General features: G+C 40.2%; 3 protein-coding genes across 3 annotated transcripts; all 3 read left to right on the forward strand.

The window, feature by feature from the left end:
- Nucleotides 1-1,467: 1,467 nt before the first annotated feature.
- On the forward strand, nucleotides 1,468-2,963 carry ppp1r27a (protein phosphatase 1, regulatory subunit 27a). The gene is made up of 3 exons (XM_030789678.1): nucleotides 1,468-1,888; nucleotides 2,362-2,512; nucleotides 2,843-2,963. The coding sequence occupies exons 1-3, from the start codon at nucleotides 1,468-1,470 to the stop codon at nucleotides 2,961-2,963; spliced, it is 693 nt and encodes a 230-aa protein (XP_030645538.1).
- A 1,459-nt stretch (nucleotides 2,964-4,422) lies between these two features.
- On the forward strand, nucleotides 4,423-7,582 carry mcrip1 (MAPK regulated corepressor interacting protein 1). Its single transcript, XM_030790341.1, has 5 exons — nucleotides 4,423-4,475; nucleotides 5,316-5,415; nucleotides 5,709-5,824; nucleotides 6,474-6,575; nucleotides 6,743-7,582. Exons 2-5 carry the CDS (start codon nucleotides 5,408-5,410, stop codon nucleotides 6,805-6,807), a joined length of 291 nt encoding a protein of 96 aa, XP_030646201.1. The 5' UTR covers nucleotides 4,423-4,475; nucleotides 5,316-5,407; the 3' UTR covers nucleotides 6,808-7,582.
- Nucleotides 7,583-10,056: 2,474 nt separating this feature from the next.
- Nucleotides 10,057-13,389, forward strand: alyref (Aly/REF export factor). The gene is made up of 6 exons (XM_030790000.1): nucleotides 10,057-10,393; nucleotides 11,924-12,070; nucleotides 12,160-12,307; nucleotides 12,415-12,481; nucleotides 12,570-12,756; nucleotides 12,898-13,389. The coding sequence occupies exons 1-6, from the start codon at nucleotides 10,145-10,147 to the stop codon at nucleotides 12,910-12,912; spliced, it is 813 nt and encodes a 270-aa protein (XP_030645860.1). The 5' UTR covers nucleotides 10,057-10,144; the 3' UTR covers nucleotides 12,913-13,389.
- Nucleotides 13,390-13,662: the final 273 nt, after the last annotated feature.

Here is a 13,662-nt window from a genome sequence, read left to right on the forward strand (position 1 = left end):
ATGTTGCCTTTTCTATTTTCATGTCAGTCCAAATACAAATAAACATGAACGCCTCCTCTTGACATATCTGAGTGTGAAACAAAATCTTAGAGTTAAGTTCTAACTTATAAGATGATCAAATAGAAGCTGTTTCAAATGTTATATATCATGGTTATTAGTACAAATCTGTTTAAAGTGAAAGACATACCCCTTTGTCTTATCTAATCTTCTCATTACTCTACAATAATGTTAGTGATTTTGTGGAATGTGCTTTTACAATTACACATATGTGAAACTGAGCTCAGTATAAACTTTGACCTGAAACAGTAATAACAGTGAGTCACTGAGTGAATGATAGTTCATGTGTGTAGCACCTGTTCCTGCTACAGATCACATGTGTGATATCCAGATGGTCTATGTTTAACAGTAATAATTGTTTTGCGAGACAAGTCATGGGTTAAAAAGTATATTTGAACACACAGCTGTTTTAAACCAGATGTGATTCTTGATGTTAACTATGAATCTCTTAGGGGAACATTTCCTTTACTCAAGAAAAATTTGAAAACAGAGCGTTACACATAAACCTCTCCAGCTGACCAACCCATGAGTAATTTTCAAATATTGTCTGTTATTTGCATGTGATATGCTCTCTGCTCAAGAAAGTTCACTGTGTGTTTTGGACTTTCTTCTCAGGAACACTTGACTTCAATGAACTTGGTCTCCTTACTTCAGAGCCTGTGACTTTCTCATGCTGTTGACCAACACCACAGAGTCTCTTGGCAAAGTCAGAGGTCCCAATACAGACCTCCCTGCAATAAAACTTAGCACCATCTGCTAACCACGAGGTCAACCGCTCTGTCGAGGATTGCAGGTCATCAAGGAAGAAAAAAAGCATATGCCAGGTTTTTTAGGTTTTTTTAAAAAGGACCCCATTATTACTCAGGGAACAGATATCTTAGGGGGGCGTAGAAAGAAGGGGGTAAGCACATTACAGCATACTGGGAGTGGTTAAAATGGAGCCAATCATGGATGTGTTTAGGTCACTCGATACAAGGGATGCCAACCCCAAAATAACTTGCTAAAGGGTATATAGGGACCTGCTTTTTCCCTAACACTCAGAACACTAAATTAGACAATGACAGGGGACATTATGTTGTAAATTAAAAAAAAAAAAAAAAAAAACAGCAAGGACAGAAGAAATTCCAAATGTAAGACACAGAAAGGAGGACAAACTCCAGAGCGTTTGGGAAAGTTTGACTCGCTGGTTGATTTGAAAAAGTAATTTTGTTCTACAGAGGAAGTAGCAGTGCTACTCTGGTGAAAGACTGTTGAAGAAAGTGAAACACAGAAGGACATTGTGGAGTGGGGTATAGGTACCCAAGGATTATCGTTATACCTTGACTGGACTGCATCACAATTTGGATTTCTAAGTGTCCCTCCTCCTGGGCTGATTACAAAGGAGGGGACAGAACAGTGTCTACCGCGGGGATGAAGTACAGTTACCAGTCCCCTGTGTCTCAGTACACACGATACAGTACATACACTCCAACACACTACACTCCTACTAAGTACACACCAACACATTACTCTACCACTCAATATACACCCACTAAGTACGTCTCGACGAAATACACCCCAACACACTACACCCCTACGTATCACACCCCGCCAGCCTACACACCTGCTTACAAAACCACCTCGACTTACACCCCAATATACAGCAGACCAACACGGCAAAGCACCACACAACGCACATCCACCACTTCATCTGTCACACTCAAACCCGCCCGGGCTGTACATTTCCCAAATGATGTCGTTTTTCAGGACTATGTGCGTCACGGAGAACTGGAACAGATTGGTCGTTTTATGAGGGCGAGAAAAGTACGCTTGGACACCCTCTTCCATTCGGGTGAGTGACCCTCACCTTGTTTTTTTAACTGCACCATGTGCAAGACCACTCTAAATCATCCAAAAGTTCTGACACAAACACAAAATGATCTAACTAAGTCTAAGTTAAACTTCTCTTCACAAAGGATTTCCTTAACAGAAATAATAAAAAAAAAAAGGTTCCACAATTATGAGAGAGACTTGACATCATAAACACAAGATCTTATAACAACAACAACACCAACAACAACAACAATAATAATAATAATAATAATAATAATAATAATAATGATGATGATAATAATAATAATAATAATAATAATTTAAAAATGTTACAATAATTAATGTAGATATGGTGCATATGTGCTGTTCCCGAAGGTCTGAGTATGATATTATGTGTGCACAGACATGTAAGATCTTTTTTTTTTAATATTTTGAGAACTGTATCTTGATTAGTGTCATTTATGGCACCTTCTCCTTCTCCGTCACACTCAGGCATGGCAGCGCTCCATGAGGCTGTTCTCTCAGGGAATTTGGAGTGTGTAAAGTTACTGGTTAAGTACGGAGCTGATGTCCATCAGAGAGATGAGGACGGGTGGACGCCGCTGCATATGGCCTGTAGCGATGGCTATCCAGAGATAGCACGGTAAGCAGCTATTATACAAGCCACAACTTCACATTTAAAAAAAAACAAAAAAACTTCACCATATAACTAAACTTAACATTCAACATGCTCCTGAGATATACTTATGTAGCAGAGTTTCATATTTTCACATAACTGCTCAAAAACAAAATGTAAACCTCATTATTACTGACCATTGCCCAATCACAAGTTGTTTGGATATTTTGAGATGCATGCCACGTTTTAAACTTGGGAAGGCTCTTGTAGGGATTGTTACATTTAATTTTGGCATAAGCAGCTATCTGACCGTAATGAGAAATGGACTAAGCTGCCGTTTCACTACGTCTTCCACAGATATCTACTCTCTTTGGGCGCCAGCACAGAGGCAGAGAATGAGAACGGGGAGAAACCTGCTGACCTCATTGACCCAGACTGTACAGAGTTGGTCAAACTGTTTGAAGTGGGCTGTGTCTAAGAGCAGGACCTGAGAGAGAATTCACAGCAATATAAATATATATATACACACACACACACACACACAAAAAAAACACACACACACACACATAAACACAAAACCCTGGTCCCCACTCAGCAATATGTTTGACAATAACTTGTGTTGTTGAAACTGACAGATTTAATGGGGTCATGCCTAAAGTAATTTTTTTTGTTGTTGTTGTTTTTGTTTGTTTTCCACATGACCTTCTTAAGGCACAGCGAAGCCATGGAGGATCACTCATGTGTTTCTTTTTCCTCTTTTTGCCTTTATGAGCTTCTCATACATGCTGCAAATCACATGCCTCGTTTGTTGCTCAACCGATCTGGTAACATCTAATTTGGAAACATCATACATCTGCACACATGCAAGCTCCATCCGAGTATGTACTGTCATGTCTACATGGTGTCCCTTATCCTGTTATACTGGGCAGGAAGCATGCAGACACCAAGCCTTTTATGATTATTTGTCTACATAACCTCTCCACCTAGGCTATGTCTTAACTCCAGGTAACCACAGCGTAAATCCAAAACAAAAGGGACTGCCAAATTTTTAAACAAAAATCAATTACTGTACTTTTCACAGTTGTATTTTGATGGTTATGGAGCCCTGAATACGCTTGAACATGCTGTAGGCCATCATGTTGTATACTGGCTTTGGAGATGACCTTGTATTTATTTCACGTGTATATGATTTGGGGGGGGGAAAGAATATGTGTTTCCTGTCTGCTGGGCAGTTGGAGAACACATTGATTTGTCCTGACTAAATGGCACTTGTATATGTGAGCAAATACACAGTGTGGTAGCTGTACTGTTGGAAATATGGGAACTTTATCTGCATACCTGCTGTAAAAGTCTTATTTTCCCCTGTTTTTTACCAAGTTTTCTTAAATAAAGCTGCTTTTTATAACAACTGTATTAAATATTTGTATGTCTTTTATTCAGTTTCACTCATCCTATCAACTATCAACATTCTAATTACACTAACAATCACTGTTTGATAAAGTGAGACAAAATGCTATTTCTGTTGGTGGACGATGTACACCCCTCAACACTGAAAGTTATCTCATGGAGAACTAACAATTAACTTTGTTTGATGCGCCCCATGGCACCCTTTACAGTCGTCAATTTACAGCTTTGTAGGAGGACAGTCAGACAGTCATCTTTTTTTCAAGGGAGATGTCATTTCAGAGTTATTGGGCTAAATTAGTTTCGTGTTTCTTTCTGTAATGGCTTACATGCGTGTCACCAAACCTCTCTGATAAAACCAGGTTATAAAATAACAAAAGAGTCTTATTGTTTTATGCATAAATCAGTACTGTACTAATGGCACTACTGCAAGACTAATTGTCATAAACCAGATTGTCTGCACATGCGCATACCGTTCAACGTTTGTTTAGCTGACCCGGAAATAATTGGTTGGCATTGGCAACGTAGCGGCCGAGGAAGGCCTATGTTTTTCTTTATTCAAAGTAAGAAAGAGACCAACAGACAGGTTTGTATTGCTAAATCATGAAATCCTTTGATGCTATTAGAGTTACTTATTTGAAAATGATATTTTGTCTTAATAGTTGTAGCCTGTATTTCCGTTGTAGATCTTGCTCTCAAATAGCGAACTATTATCGTTTTGTTCCAATCATTTTGCTACCCAGCTATCAAATTGGCTAGCGAGGAAGCTACAAACAATAACAAATGTTGACCGGGAGTAAAAAGCTTAATTGCGCCCGGCTTTTGCTTCTATGATACTTGTTGATTTATGTGCAGAATGCGATCGACTAATTTGCGCAACTCGTTAATGAATGCGCTCGTGACATTTTTCTATTTTTGTCTGTCATATTGTTCAATTTTTATGCTTACACATATTCTACAAATTTGCAAGCCTAGCAAGAAACAATACTCTTTCGCATACAATGCATTTGCAGATAAATTACTTGATTGATGCATTTTTGTTCTTTGGTATTCACACGCTAAACAAAAGCATAGAGGGTTTTGTGCACCGGTTTATTTCGTTAGACAAACCCGAAGCTTGTGGCTTCGTACAGGCTACTTGTACACGTATTTAACAATCATGATGTTGTATTCTATCTGTCTGACATCTCCCTTTCCCAAGACCGTTGGCTCTAATCATTACAGAAAACCTTACGATTGCAGAAAATGTAACGAACAGACTGATGTTCTGAATGTTTGAATGCTTCAGAGTATTTCAGTTACTGTGGCTGCTTTCATGAATCGATGATAATTATGTGTTTTATTTGCTGTAGTTGCATCCAGAATCGTGAGCTCGTGTACAGAGAGCGTCAAAACCGTAACCCTCTCCTCCTCTTTCTGTTATTAGAAATCAACTCTCAATAAGAACGGTGGTAGGACTGCCTGGTACCCTTAAAGCGTCAGCGAAGAGTCGTGGGCAAGAAACGTATTTATTATACAATGACCAGGTAAAAAATTTTCTCTACTCTTTATTGGCAAAATTACAACCTCCAAGTACTTGTGCTAAAAAGAAAAAAAAAAAAAAGTCAGTAGGATAGATGATGTACCTGACCTGTGTTAGGATGACCTGTAATCTTACCTAGTGTAATGAGATTCAGGGTGAAATAAACAGTGAATACATCATCTACAGTGTTATGTTCAGTTGTCATTTTTTCTAATTACCATTCATAGTTAACCTGTATCAGCACTACTCTGCATAATCTGTGATATAATCCATTACACTGAATGTTTTTTCTCTCAGCTCGTCGACTCCCAGAATGCACACGTACAAGCGGACCTCAAGTCCCAGGTCCCCAACAAATACTGGAGAGCTCTTCACACCAGCACACGAGGAGAATGTGCGCTTCATTCATGACAGTAAGTGCTCCATGTGCAATGTATAGTAGACATATGCCAGTCATTTTGCCTCTCTTTTTACATTACACCTGTGGTTATTTGGTCGTTTTATCAACTACATTACAACGTTCTCAGGGTCCTGGAGTAATCTCGGAGTTGGTGCTATGCTTAAATGCGTAAGGAAATGGCAGGTTGCTGTAAGGAAATTTAGCCACTTTGGCCTTTAGCCAGCCCCTGTACAACAGTGCTTCTCAATTTCACTTGTGAGGACCCACAAAACAGCACATTTTTGCTTTAACCCAACATTATCTTACCTGATTCATACTGATTATTGAGCCCTTGGCTTCTACAACCAGGTATGCTGGTGTGTGGCATTAACTAAAATGTCCTGTCCGTGTCTGCAGTTGAGAACCACTACTCTAGAATACCTAATAAAGTGTTTTTCCTCTCATGCTTAAGAATCAAATCTGCAAACCTCAGCTTGCTCAGTCAAAGCACTGCCAGCCCAAGCCCCGTAACTTTCTTGAGGTCTTGACCATGCAAGTTATCAGAGGCCTTGCTACTGATTATGTTAAATGATTGCTGCTTATTAAGTATGTTTTGTGCGTGAAGTCTAGAATGTTGTGGCAGTATTGTGCAGATTATGATGTTTTCACTTTTTTCCTTTCAGCTTGGATGTGTGTTCTTAGAGATATCAAGTCCCCACAGAGCGAACGCAACGAACGTGGACCACAGGAATACGTGGAGAAGAACCCAAATCCTAATCTGAATTGTAAGCTTTTTTGACAAATAACTGTAGGCCCCATATCTGAATTTTAGCCTAGTTAATGAACAGTTTTGTCTGGGGCATCAATATTTTTTCATTACTTCAAAGCATCATCGACATATAAAGAAATGACATGCCACTGAAGTAATATTCGCTGGTCATCTGTCTTTCAGCATTCACACCGATTGACCTGAGTGACCTCAAGAAGCGCAACACACAAGACTCCAAGAAGTCTTAGTCATCCACCATTTTCTGTGTTTCAGCAGCTTTTTTTTTTCCCTCCCGTTATCCCCCGGGACATTTTTTACTCCACCAATCTTCTGTCAGCCAGCAATCCATCCTGTTTGGTCATCTAAGTCTCTCTCTCTCTCGCTCTCCTCTGCTTCATGGACCGATGGCCTGAACTGCAGGCTGACCTCTTTGTTCATCCTTTTGAGTTTTACGTTGTTCTCCAGCTCTGCCCCATTGTGTATTCTGGCTCTCCTTCTTTGTCCATGCCAAGCTGGCCTGGAGTCAACTTTCAGGGATTTTGTCTTATCCTTGGTTTTGTAATCTGGAATTTTTCATAGGCATTCTGTTATGTTTTTTTTTTTTGTTTTTGTTTTTTTCTGGTCATCTCCATTACTGATGCAGAACGCTGAGACAGCGCCTCAGGCGCTAATATTGAGGGACAGACTTGTACTAGACACAAAGAGCAGTAGTCTTAAATATATATTCTCCGTTTCAAACCACATTCTAAATCTCAGAGGGGAGTGTAGAATGGCTGACTCTCTCACTCTCTTTTTCTCTTTTTTTTCCAGAAAGGTAGTTTGATAGAGTAACAATGAAAAATTATCGGAACTTAGTCAGATAGTAAAGGCAAATTTGGGAGGCCAAATATTTTCTAGTAGAGATGCCTACATTTTTAAATATAAATTGATTCTTTCAAAGACTTTAAAGTATACTTTTTTCCCCCCTCATCTTAAATTCCCAGCATTGAAACTGAAATGAAATAAAAAAAAAAAATACTTTTATGGTACCTGTTGTTCCCTGTTACATTGATCTTAATTACACTTTCTGCCACTCATAAGCTTTGCTTTTATTGGAATATGCCTCTCAAAGTAACACTTTATTGTTACTTTGACACAGTAAATTGTACTTTTCTTAATACATTTTAAAATTATAAGAAGAAGTAGGGCGGGTACTGGAATCATTTTGCATTCCCACAAGTAATGGCACAATTCACAAGCTTAGTACTACAATCACACAACCATTCAAAGGTAATATTAAAAGAAGCAGCAGATTGTTTAATTTGCCTTGTTTTTAACAGAGACTTTTGTTTATATGTCCATGATAAAGATGTAGCCTATCACAGACAAGTGCATAAACAGTACAAGCTTATCTTTAGCAGTAGTAAATGTGATATTCATTTGTTTTCTTCAGTTGAAGAAATACTACAAATCTGCTAGCCACACTGTTGTTTTGTTATTAGTTAATTACCTGAATGCAACTGTAAGCCATCAGAAAAATACTATGCTTAAATGGATACTCTGCCAATTTTACAAATTTTCACATCTTTACAATGCTGTAGATCAACCAAATAGTTTTCAGGAGAATTTGGTCTGGCTTTATATGATCTGTCGTATTTCAACCTACATGAAACCATGGCTCTGTGACTAGTGTTCTTCAGATCCAGTTCATATTCAATGTAGTCCTGTTTAAACACTACCTACTGTCTATTTGAGTAATTAAGGGTGTGTTCAATAGCAGAGGAGTCACAACAGGTTTGTCAGTGATGGATTATAGCAAAGAATTTCTGTTCAGGCTGGACTGGAAAAACACTGTCTCAGGCAATACCTGTTACATGGATAAAAAAAAAGACATTTTCTGTTTAATGAGGATAGCAAGTGATTGTTTCCTCTTTTAATCACCTCAAAAGCACGTAGCAGTATCTACTTAAAAGGAATTTCAATTTTGGTATCGGCTGAATAGACATATGGTGATACAGAAAAGATATCAGATTATGTAACACTTCAAATCGAGAAACACATTTTCTGTGTAGCAGCATCTAACCTAATGAATAAATTAGAACAACGTCTTTTAGCTTTCATACCAGAAAGTACCACAGGAAGTTTCCCAGGTTTAAAAAATATTAGTTCAATATCAATGTTATTATTATTGTTATTATTATTATATATCCATACGAAAGTTAACACTGAATTCAGTTCTTTAACATTTGAAATACTGGCCACCCAAATTCAGTTGGCCATAGGGGACTCTCTCCCCTATGGCCAACTGAAATGAGATGCCCTGTCTGTGTCAGGTTTGTTTCACTTTGACTCATATGAGTAATCACATTTTTGTGCATTTGGGCTCTGATGTAATGAAGTGAAGAAAAGCCTTTCAGCCTCTTGTACTAAATGAGGAGGCCTGTGACTGTAAGACACTGAATATTTTCATTTGGTGACAGAAAGTATATCTTGGCAGCTGATGATATCATTAGCGGTAAGTGACTATTAATCTGCACCATGAATGGGACAGTTTGGCAGTTTCTTTGTGGTAAAACCACCAACATGAGCCTAGAGTTTAAGTATCCAATACGTAAGATTATGTCTTGCAAAGCCTCCAAGAAAATGTTGGGTAAGTAAGTTATTTTCTTTTTCCTCTAAACTTCTCAGTTCTTTTCCCAGACACTCAGAAAGTCCTCCTCAACAGGTTTATCAATTCAGTTCTTTGACAATCTCACTTTTTTATTAGCAACTTGAGTGTTTTTTTTAATAGGAGCACACCTCTAAGACTCCCTTCCAAGCAAATAATCAGAGCAAATACAGACAAAGGAACAACTATTTCTTCAGATTCTGCCAGTCAGCGAACAAATGGATAAACTGAGCATGAGTCTTGAACACATCCCAGATATTAGAAAAGGTTGTCTTCCACACGACTCCTGAAAACTGCCAACAGAACAATCTTAGAATAATACTGTAAGGTCAGATTTTGCTGCATACGTGCTCTGAAAATTCACAGGCAAATTTTGATAAACAGTTTGTTAAATGTGATGAAAGTATGATGAGATCATGCCCTGAACATAGCCGTTACGTTAAGAAGGACTGGTATCATAAACCCCTAACTCTACTTAACTCAGTGTGCCATAGATAAGTGCAGCTTGCAACTAGCGGGGGAAAAAACTGAGCGGATAATGGGGTTTGTGATTTCCTGTTTACTTGTAAATCATTTCCAGTTAGTATGTCAAGGAAAAGGGTTTTGACAGATATTTACATCGAAACCTCGTAAAACTAACCCAAACCACAGTAATACTTCTTTTTAATCTATATGTATCACGTGCTGTTATTTTCATGAATTTAAAGAATTTCCAAACATTTTCACAAGCAACAACCTAAAAAGTCATTGAAGAACAACAGCGGAAATTGTCATAGCTTACCTTTGACGCAATCAGTGCTATCATACAAATAGAGCAAACGCGCCTTTAGAGTACTTCCTTTCCTTGTCGGACCGCGTATAGGGGCATAGTAGGGCTCAGAAAGTAATTGTTTTGTTTTTAGCTGACCGCAAAGTTTAGCGTTAATTTAAGCCAAACAATGGCAGACAAGATGGATATGTCTTTGGACGACATCATCAAACAAAATAGGCAGCAGCGAGGCGGCGGAGGTGGCCGTGGGGGCAGAGGAGGCCGCGGTCGGGTAGGCACAGGCGGTGGCCGCGGCGGTGGAATCGGGCGACTTGGAGGCACAGGCGGCGGATTTGGAGGCCGTGGCGGAGGATCCGGCCCAATGAGGAATCGTCAGAACCTGGCCCGTGGTAGAAGCAGACCTACGCCGTACAGCAGGGTAGGAGAAAGATAAAGGAAATTGGCTGAGAAAGAGGAGACAACCTCGGGCACCTCCAAATGCCTGGGTGAAGTCCTTTTTCTATCTAGGCTTGCTAGCAAACGAGATGGCTAGCTTGCTAGTCAGCCGTGCTACATGCCCCCTGGGAATGTCTCTGGAAATGTAGTGTGGAGAAGCTCTGTAATTGGCATTTAAGTTAAGAAGGCTGTAATGTGCATAATGTTCTCTCTTCCCCAAACCTGTTTGTCTTGCCATCAACCTGAAAACCAGCCATGGCGGAGCAGGCTAACCTGGCTACATCGTGGCTAAGGTTGGCTCATCTGCTAACCTTCTATGAACGGCGCCATTTTGGATACTACATCTCATAGCCATTGAAAAGCTGTTTTTCCACCGTCCGTAGTTTTCTAAAAAAAAAAATACAGCACCCCAACTTCAGAAAACCCCAAAGAAGAGAAACAGTGAGGTCGGAAGAGTGGATCGTTTTCTTGTATTTGAGGCTAAAGTTGACCAGGGCCTACCCTCTAAACGGAATCCCTTTGTTTGGGAGGGGTCCGTGTTCAAACATCCTTCAGAGCCGTGCTAATCTAGCCAGCTAGTCTTATCATGCAAGGAAGGATCAATGGACTTTGAGCCCTTATAACCCCCTGTCTTCTCTGCTAATGTTTAAATGATAGCTTTACTAGGTAGGCCGTGAAAGATCCAGTGCTTATACAACATATCAAGTTACATCAAAATGGCGAGGTTTCAAAATGGACGCTCAAGCGCTTGTCGCCATTGCCAATATAGGCCAGCTTCCAAATTCGGCTCCTATCATGGACAATGATGTTTGTGATTTTCCTTGGATCTTCTCTGCGCTACGTGATTTTACATCGACAAGCTGCTACTGCCATTGCGAAGGCTGCAGGTTGTCAACTCCGGAATATCTTCATCTGTCCACAGGAGGGTCTGCTGGAAATCTGTCGGAGTGAACGGCAAGAGACACTTGGGGGATACTGGTAGCTTTTTAGCCAGCTACCAAGCGGGTGGGCAGGAATAGCGAGGGCTAGGCAATTCTGCCATAAGCCAAACAGAGCTGATTTATCATCCTCTGTAATTAGACATTTATTTTGTATAATTTGCTGTTCACGTTTGAATGTCTTCATCCTAGAAATTCGCATGTAATACGTAGGTAGTTGCAACAATTCAGAGGGGGGAGGGTTGTCATACAGCTACAACTAGTTCTTGACTGTAACCACGACTCCAATTATTTGTGCCTAATGATTTCTGAAATCCAGCAGTTTTTATATATTTGGAAATTTTGTGACTTTGTAGTGCACTACGTGTTGCCATTTGTTTTGTGTCTGCACTGTAGTACCTGTTTGTAGTGATGGGGTGGGCAGGGATTGCTGGAAATCGCATTGAGCGTGCTGGGTGCCCTGGCTGTGTTCACGTGGACCACCCCCTGCTTGCCCCAACACCCAGGAGTGTGGACTGTCATTGACAGACAGGGGACCCGAAGTCAGCAGGTGCGTTCTCTTTCATCTGTTGCAGCCCAAGCAGCTCCCAGACAAGTGGCAGCACGACTTGTTCGACAATGGCTTCAGTGCCAATGCTGGTGGTGGCGGAGCAGGAGTTGAAACTGGTGGAAAGCTTCTCGTGTCCAATCTCGACTTTGGTGTGTCAGATGCTGACATCCAGGTAATTTATGCTGTCTTGTAAAACAAGTATAATGAGTTTTATGACTTGTGTTTTGATTTTACCTAACATGACGTCACTTCTTGTCGCAGGAGCTCTTTGCTGAGTTTGGCACACTGAAGAAGGCAGCTGTTCATTACGATCGTTCAGGCCGAAGCCTTGGGACGGCAGATGTCCACTTTGAGAGAAAAGCAGATGCACTTAAAGCGATGAAGCAGTACAATGGCGTTCCCCTTGATGGTGGGTATTTGACACTGCAAAATACTTAGTTTGTCAAGTTTTGTAGAATGGCACAGTGACTTTTCTTTGAACCATCTGTGATTTTAAACATTGTCATATACTTGCAGGTCGTCCTATGAATATTCAGCTTGTCACGTCACAGATTGAGGCACAAAGGCGGCCTCCCATGCAAGGGTAAGAGAGCCCATCAGGTTGTGTATTTGTTATTCTGCGCTCTGATCTGATCCATCATTAATACCAACATTGAACTTGTCTTCCGTAGGCTCAACCGAGGAGGTGGTGGGGGCATGAACAGGAACAGAGCAGGCGGTTTCGGAGGCGGTGTACAGAGAGGCCGTGGAGGCCGCACCGGAGGAACCAGAGGCCGCGGCCGAGGAGGAAGAAGCAATAACAAACAGCAGCTGTCTGCAGAAGAGCTGGATGCCCAGCTAGATGCCTACAATGCCAGGGTTAGTTTAGCTCCCACGAACTGATGGTTTCTGACCTACATGTCCGTATACTTCCTGATACGTCTGGATGTTCAAATGTGATGACTGATCAAAATCAATTCTGTTTAAAAATTAATGTCTGTTTTGCTTTTCTTTCTGCAGATGGATACCAGCTAAGTGCCCAAAGTCATCAGTGCTGCATTCCTCTCCCTTCTGACACAGGAGGATCGTTGTCATTGTTACAGCTTTGAACATGCCAGACGTTTTACACTTAACTGTCTTCAGATGTGATTTAAATTTGTGTACCGATCTTTTTCTCCTTTTAAATGCTCCAGTGTTTTTTGTTTTTGTTTTTTTTACCTGTTTGTTTTTTGGTTAATTTTTGAAAACACAGGTTTGACTGTAGGATTTTAGGGGGGTGGGCATGCCCTGTTTTGTCCCCTTTGTAGATCATTGTAATAAAACCTGCAGTATCTAGTAACCATATCATGCCTCTGCCTCCTTTTGTAAACAAGCTTTTTAGACAGTATTTTTAATGTAAATGTTTGGGTTAGAGTTGGAGAATCATGGAGGTATTCAAAACACGCTTTTTGTAAATATGAAATGTGACTGGTTTGAGTATGTGAACTGAATTAAATGTCTCCTCCCCAGAAATTGATTTAAGCCTGTCCATAATTTCATGTTTGTGCTTGGTGGTTTTGCGCTATGCAGTTCTTTTATGAACAGGAATAAAATGTTACCAATACACAAAGCACACAGTTTAAATGGTACAATAGTGTTAACTTTTATCTATGTATACAGGCTAAAATTGTTTGTTCTGGTCTTTGGATGTAGAAGTGGTTTGAGTCTGTGGAATGGAATCGTGTACAGTCAAAATCTAAAATTCTAGTGCAGGAAACCAACAGTCATTTACTTTGAGATGCGTAA

The sequence above is a fragment of the Chanos chanos genome, chromosome 13 (assembly GCF_902362185.1).
Source record: "Chanos chanos chromosome 13, fChaCha1.1, whole genome shotgun sequence".
Taxonomy (NCBI): domain Eukaryota; kingdom Metazoa; phylum Chordata; class Actinopteri; order Gonorynchiformes; family Chanidae; genus Chanos; species Chanos chanos.

What these genes read in the sequence shown, in the direction of transcription:
- alyref (XM_030790000.1), top strand. Translation starts at nt 10,145, where the DNA reads ATGGCAGACAAGATGGATATGTCTTTGGACGACATCATCAAACAAAAT. An exon ending in GACCTACGCCGTACAGCAGG is followed by an intron (nt 10,394 to 11,923) that starts GTAGGAGAAAGA and finishes CATCTGTTGCAG; the next exon opens with CCCAAGCAGCTCCCAGACAA. An exon ending in CAATGGCGTTCCCCTTGATG is followed by an intron (nt 12,308 to 12,414) that starts GTGGGTATTTGA and finishes ATATACTTGCAG; the next exon opens with GTCGTCCTATGAATATTCAG.
- ppp1r27a (XM_030789678.1), top strand. Translation starts at nt 1,468, where the DNA reads ATGAAGTACAGTTACCAGTCCCCTGTGTCTCAGTACACACGATACAGT. An exon ending in GGACACCCTCTTCCATTCGG is followed by an intron (nt 1,889 to 2,361) that starts GTGAGTGACCCT and finishes CGTCACACTCAG; the next exon opens with GCATGGCAGCGCTCCATGAG. An exon ending in GGCTATCCAGAGATAGCACG is followed by an intron (nt 2,513 to 2,842) that starts GTAAGCAGCTAT and finishes CGTCTTCCACAG; the next exon opens with ATATCTACTCTCTTTGGGCG.
- mcrip1 (XM_030790341.1), top strand. An exon ending in TGTGCGCTTCATTCATGACA is followed by an intron (nt 5,825 to 6,473) that starts GTAAGTGCTCCA and finishes TTTTCCTTTCAG; the next exon opens with CTTGGATGTGTGTTCTTAGA. An exon ending in CCCAAATCCTAATCTGAATT is followed by an intron (nt 6,576 to 6,742) that starts GTAAGCTTTTTT and finishes TCTGTCTTTCAG; the next exon opens with CATTCACACCGATTGACCTG.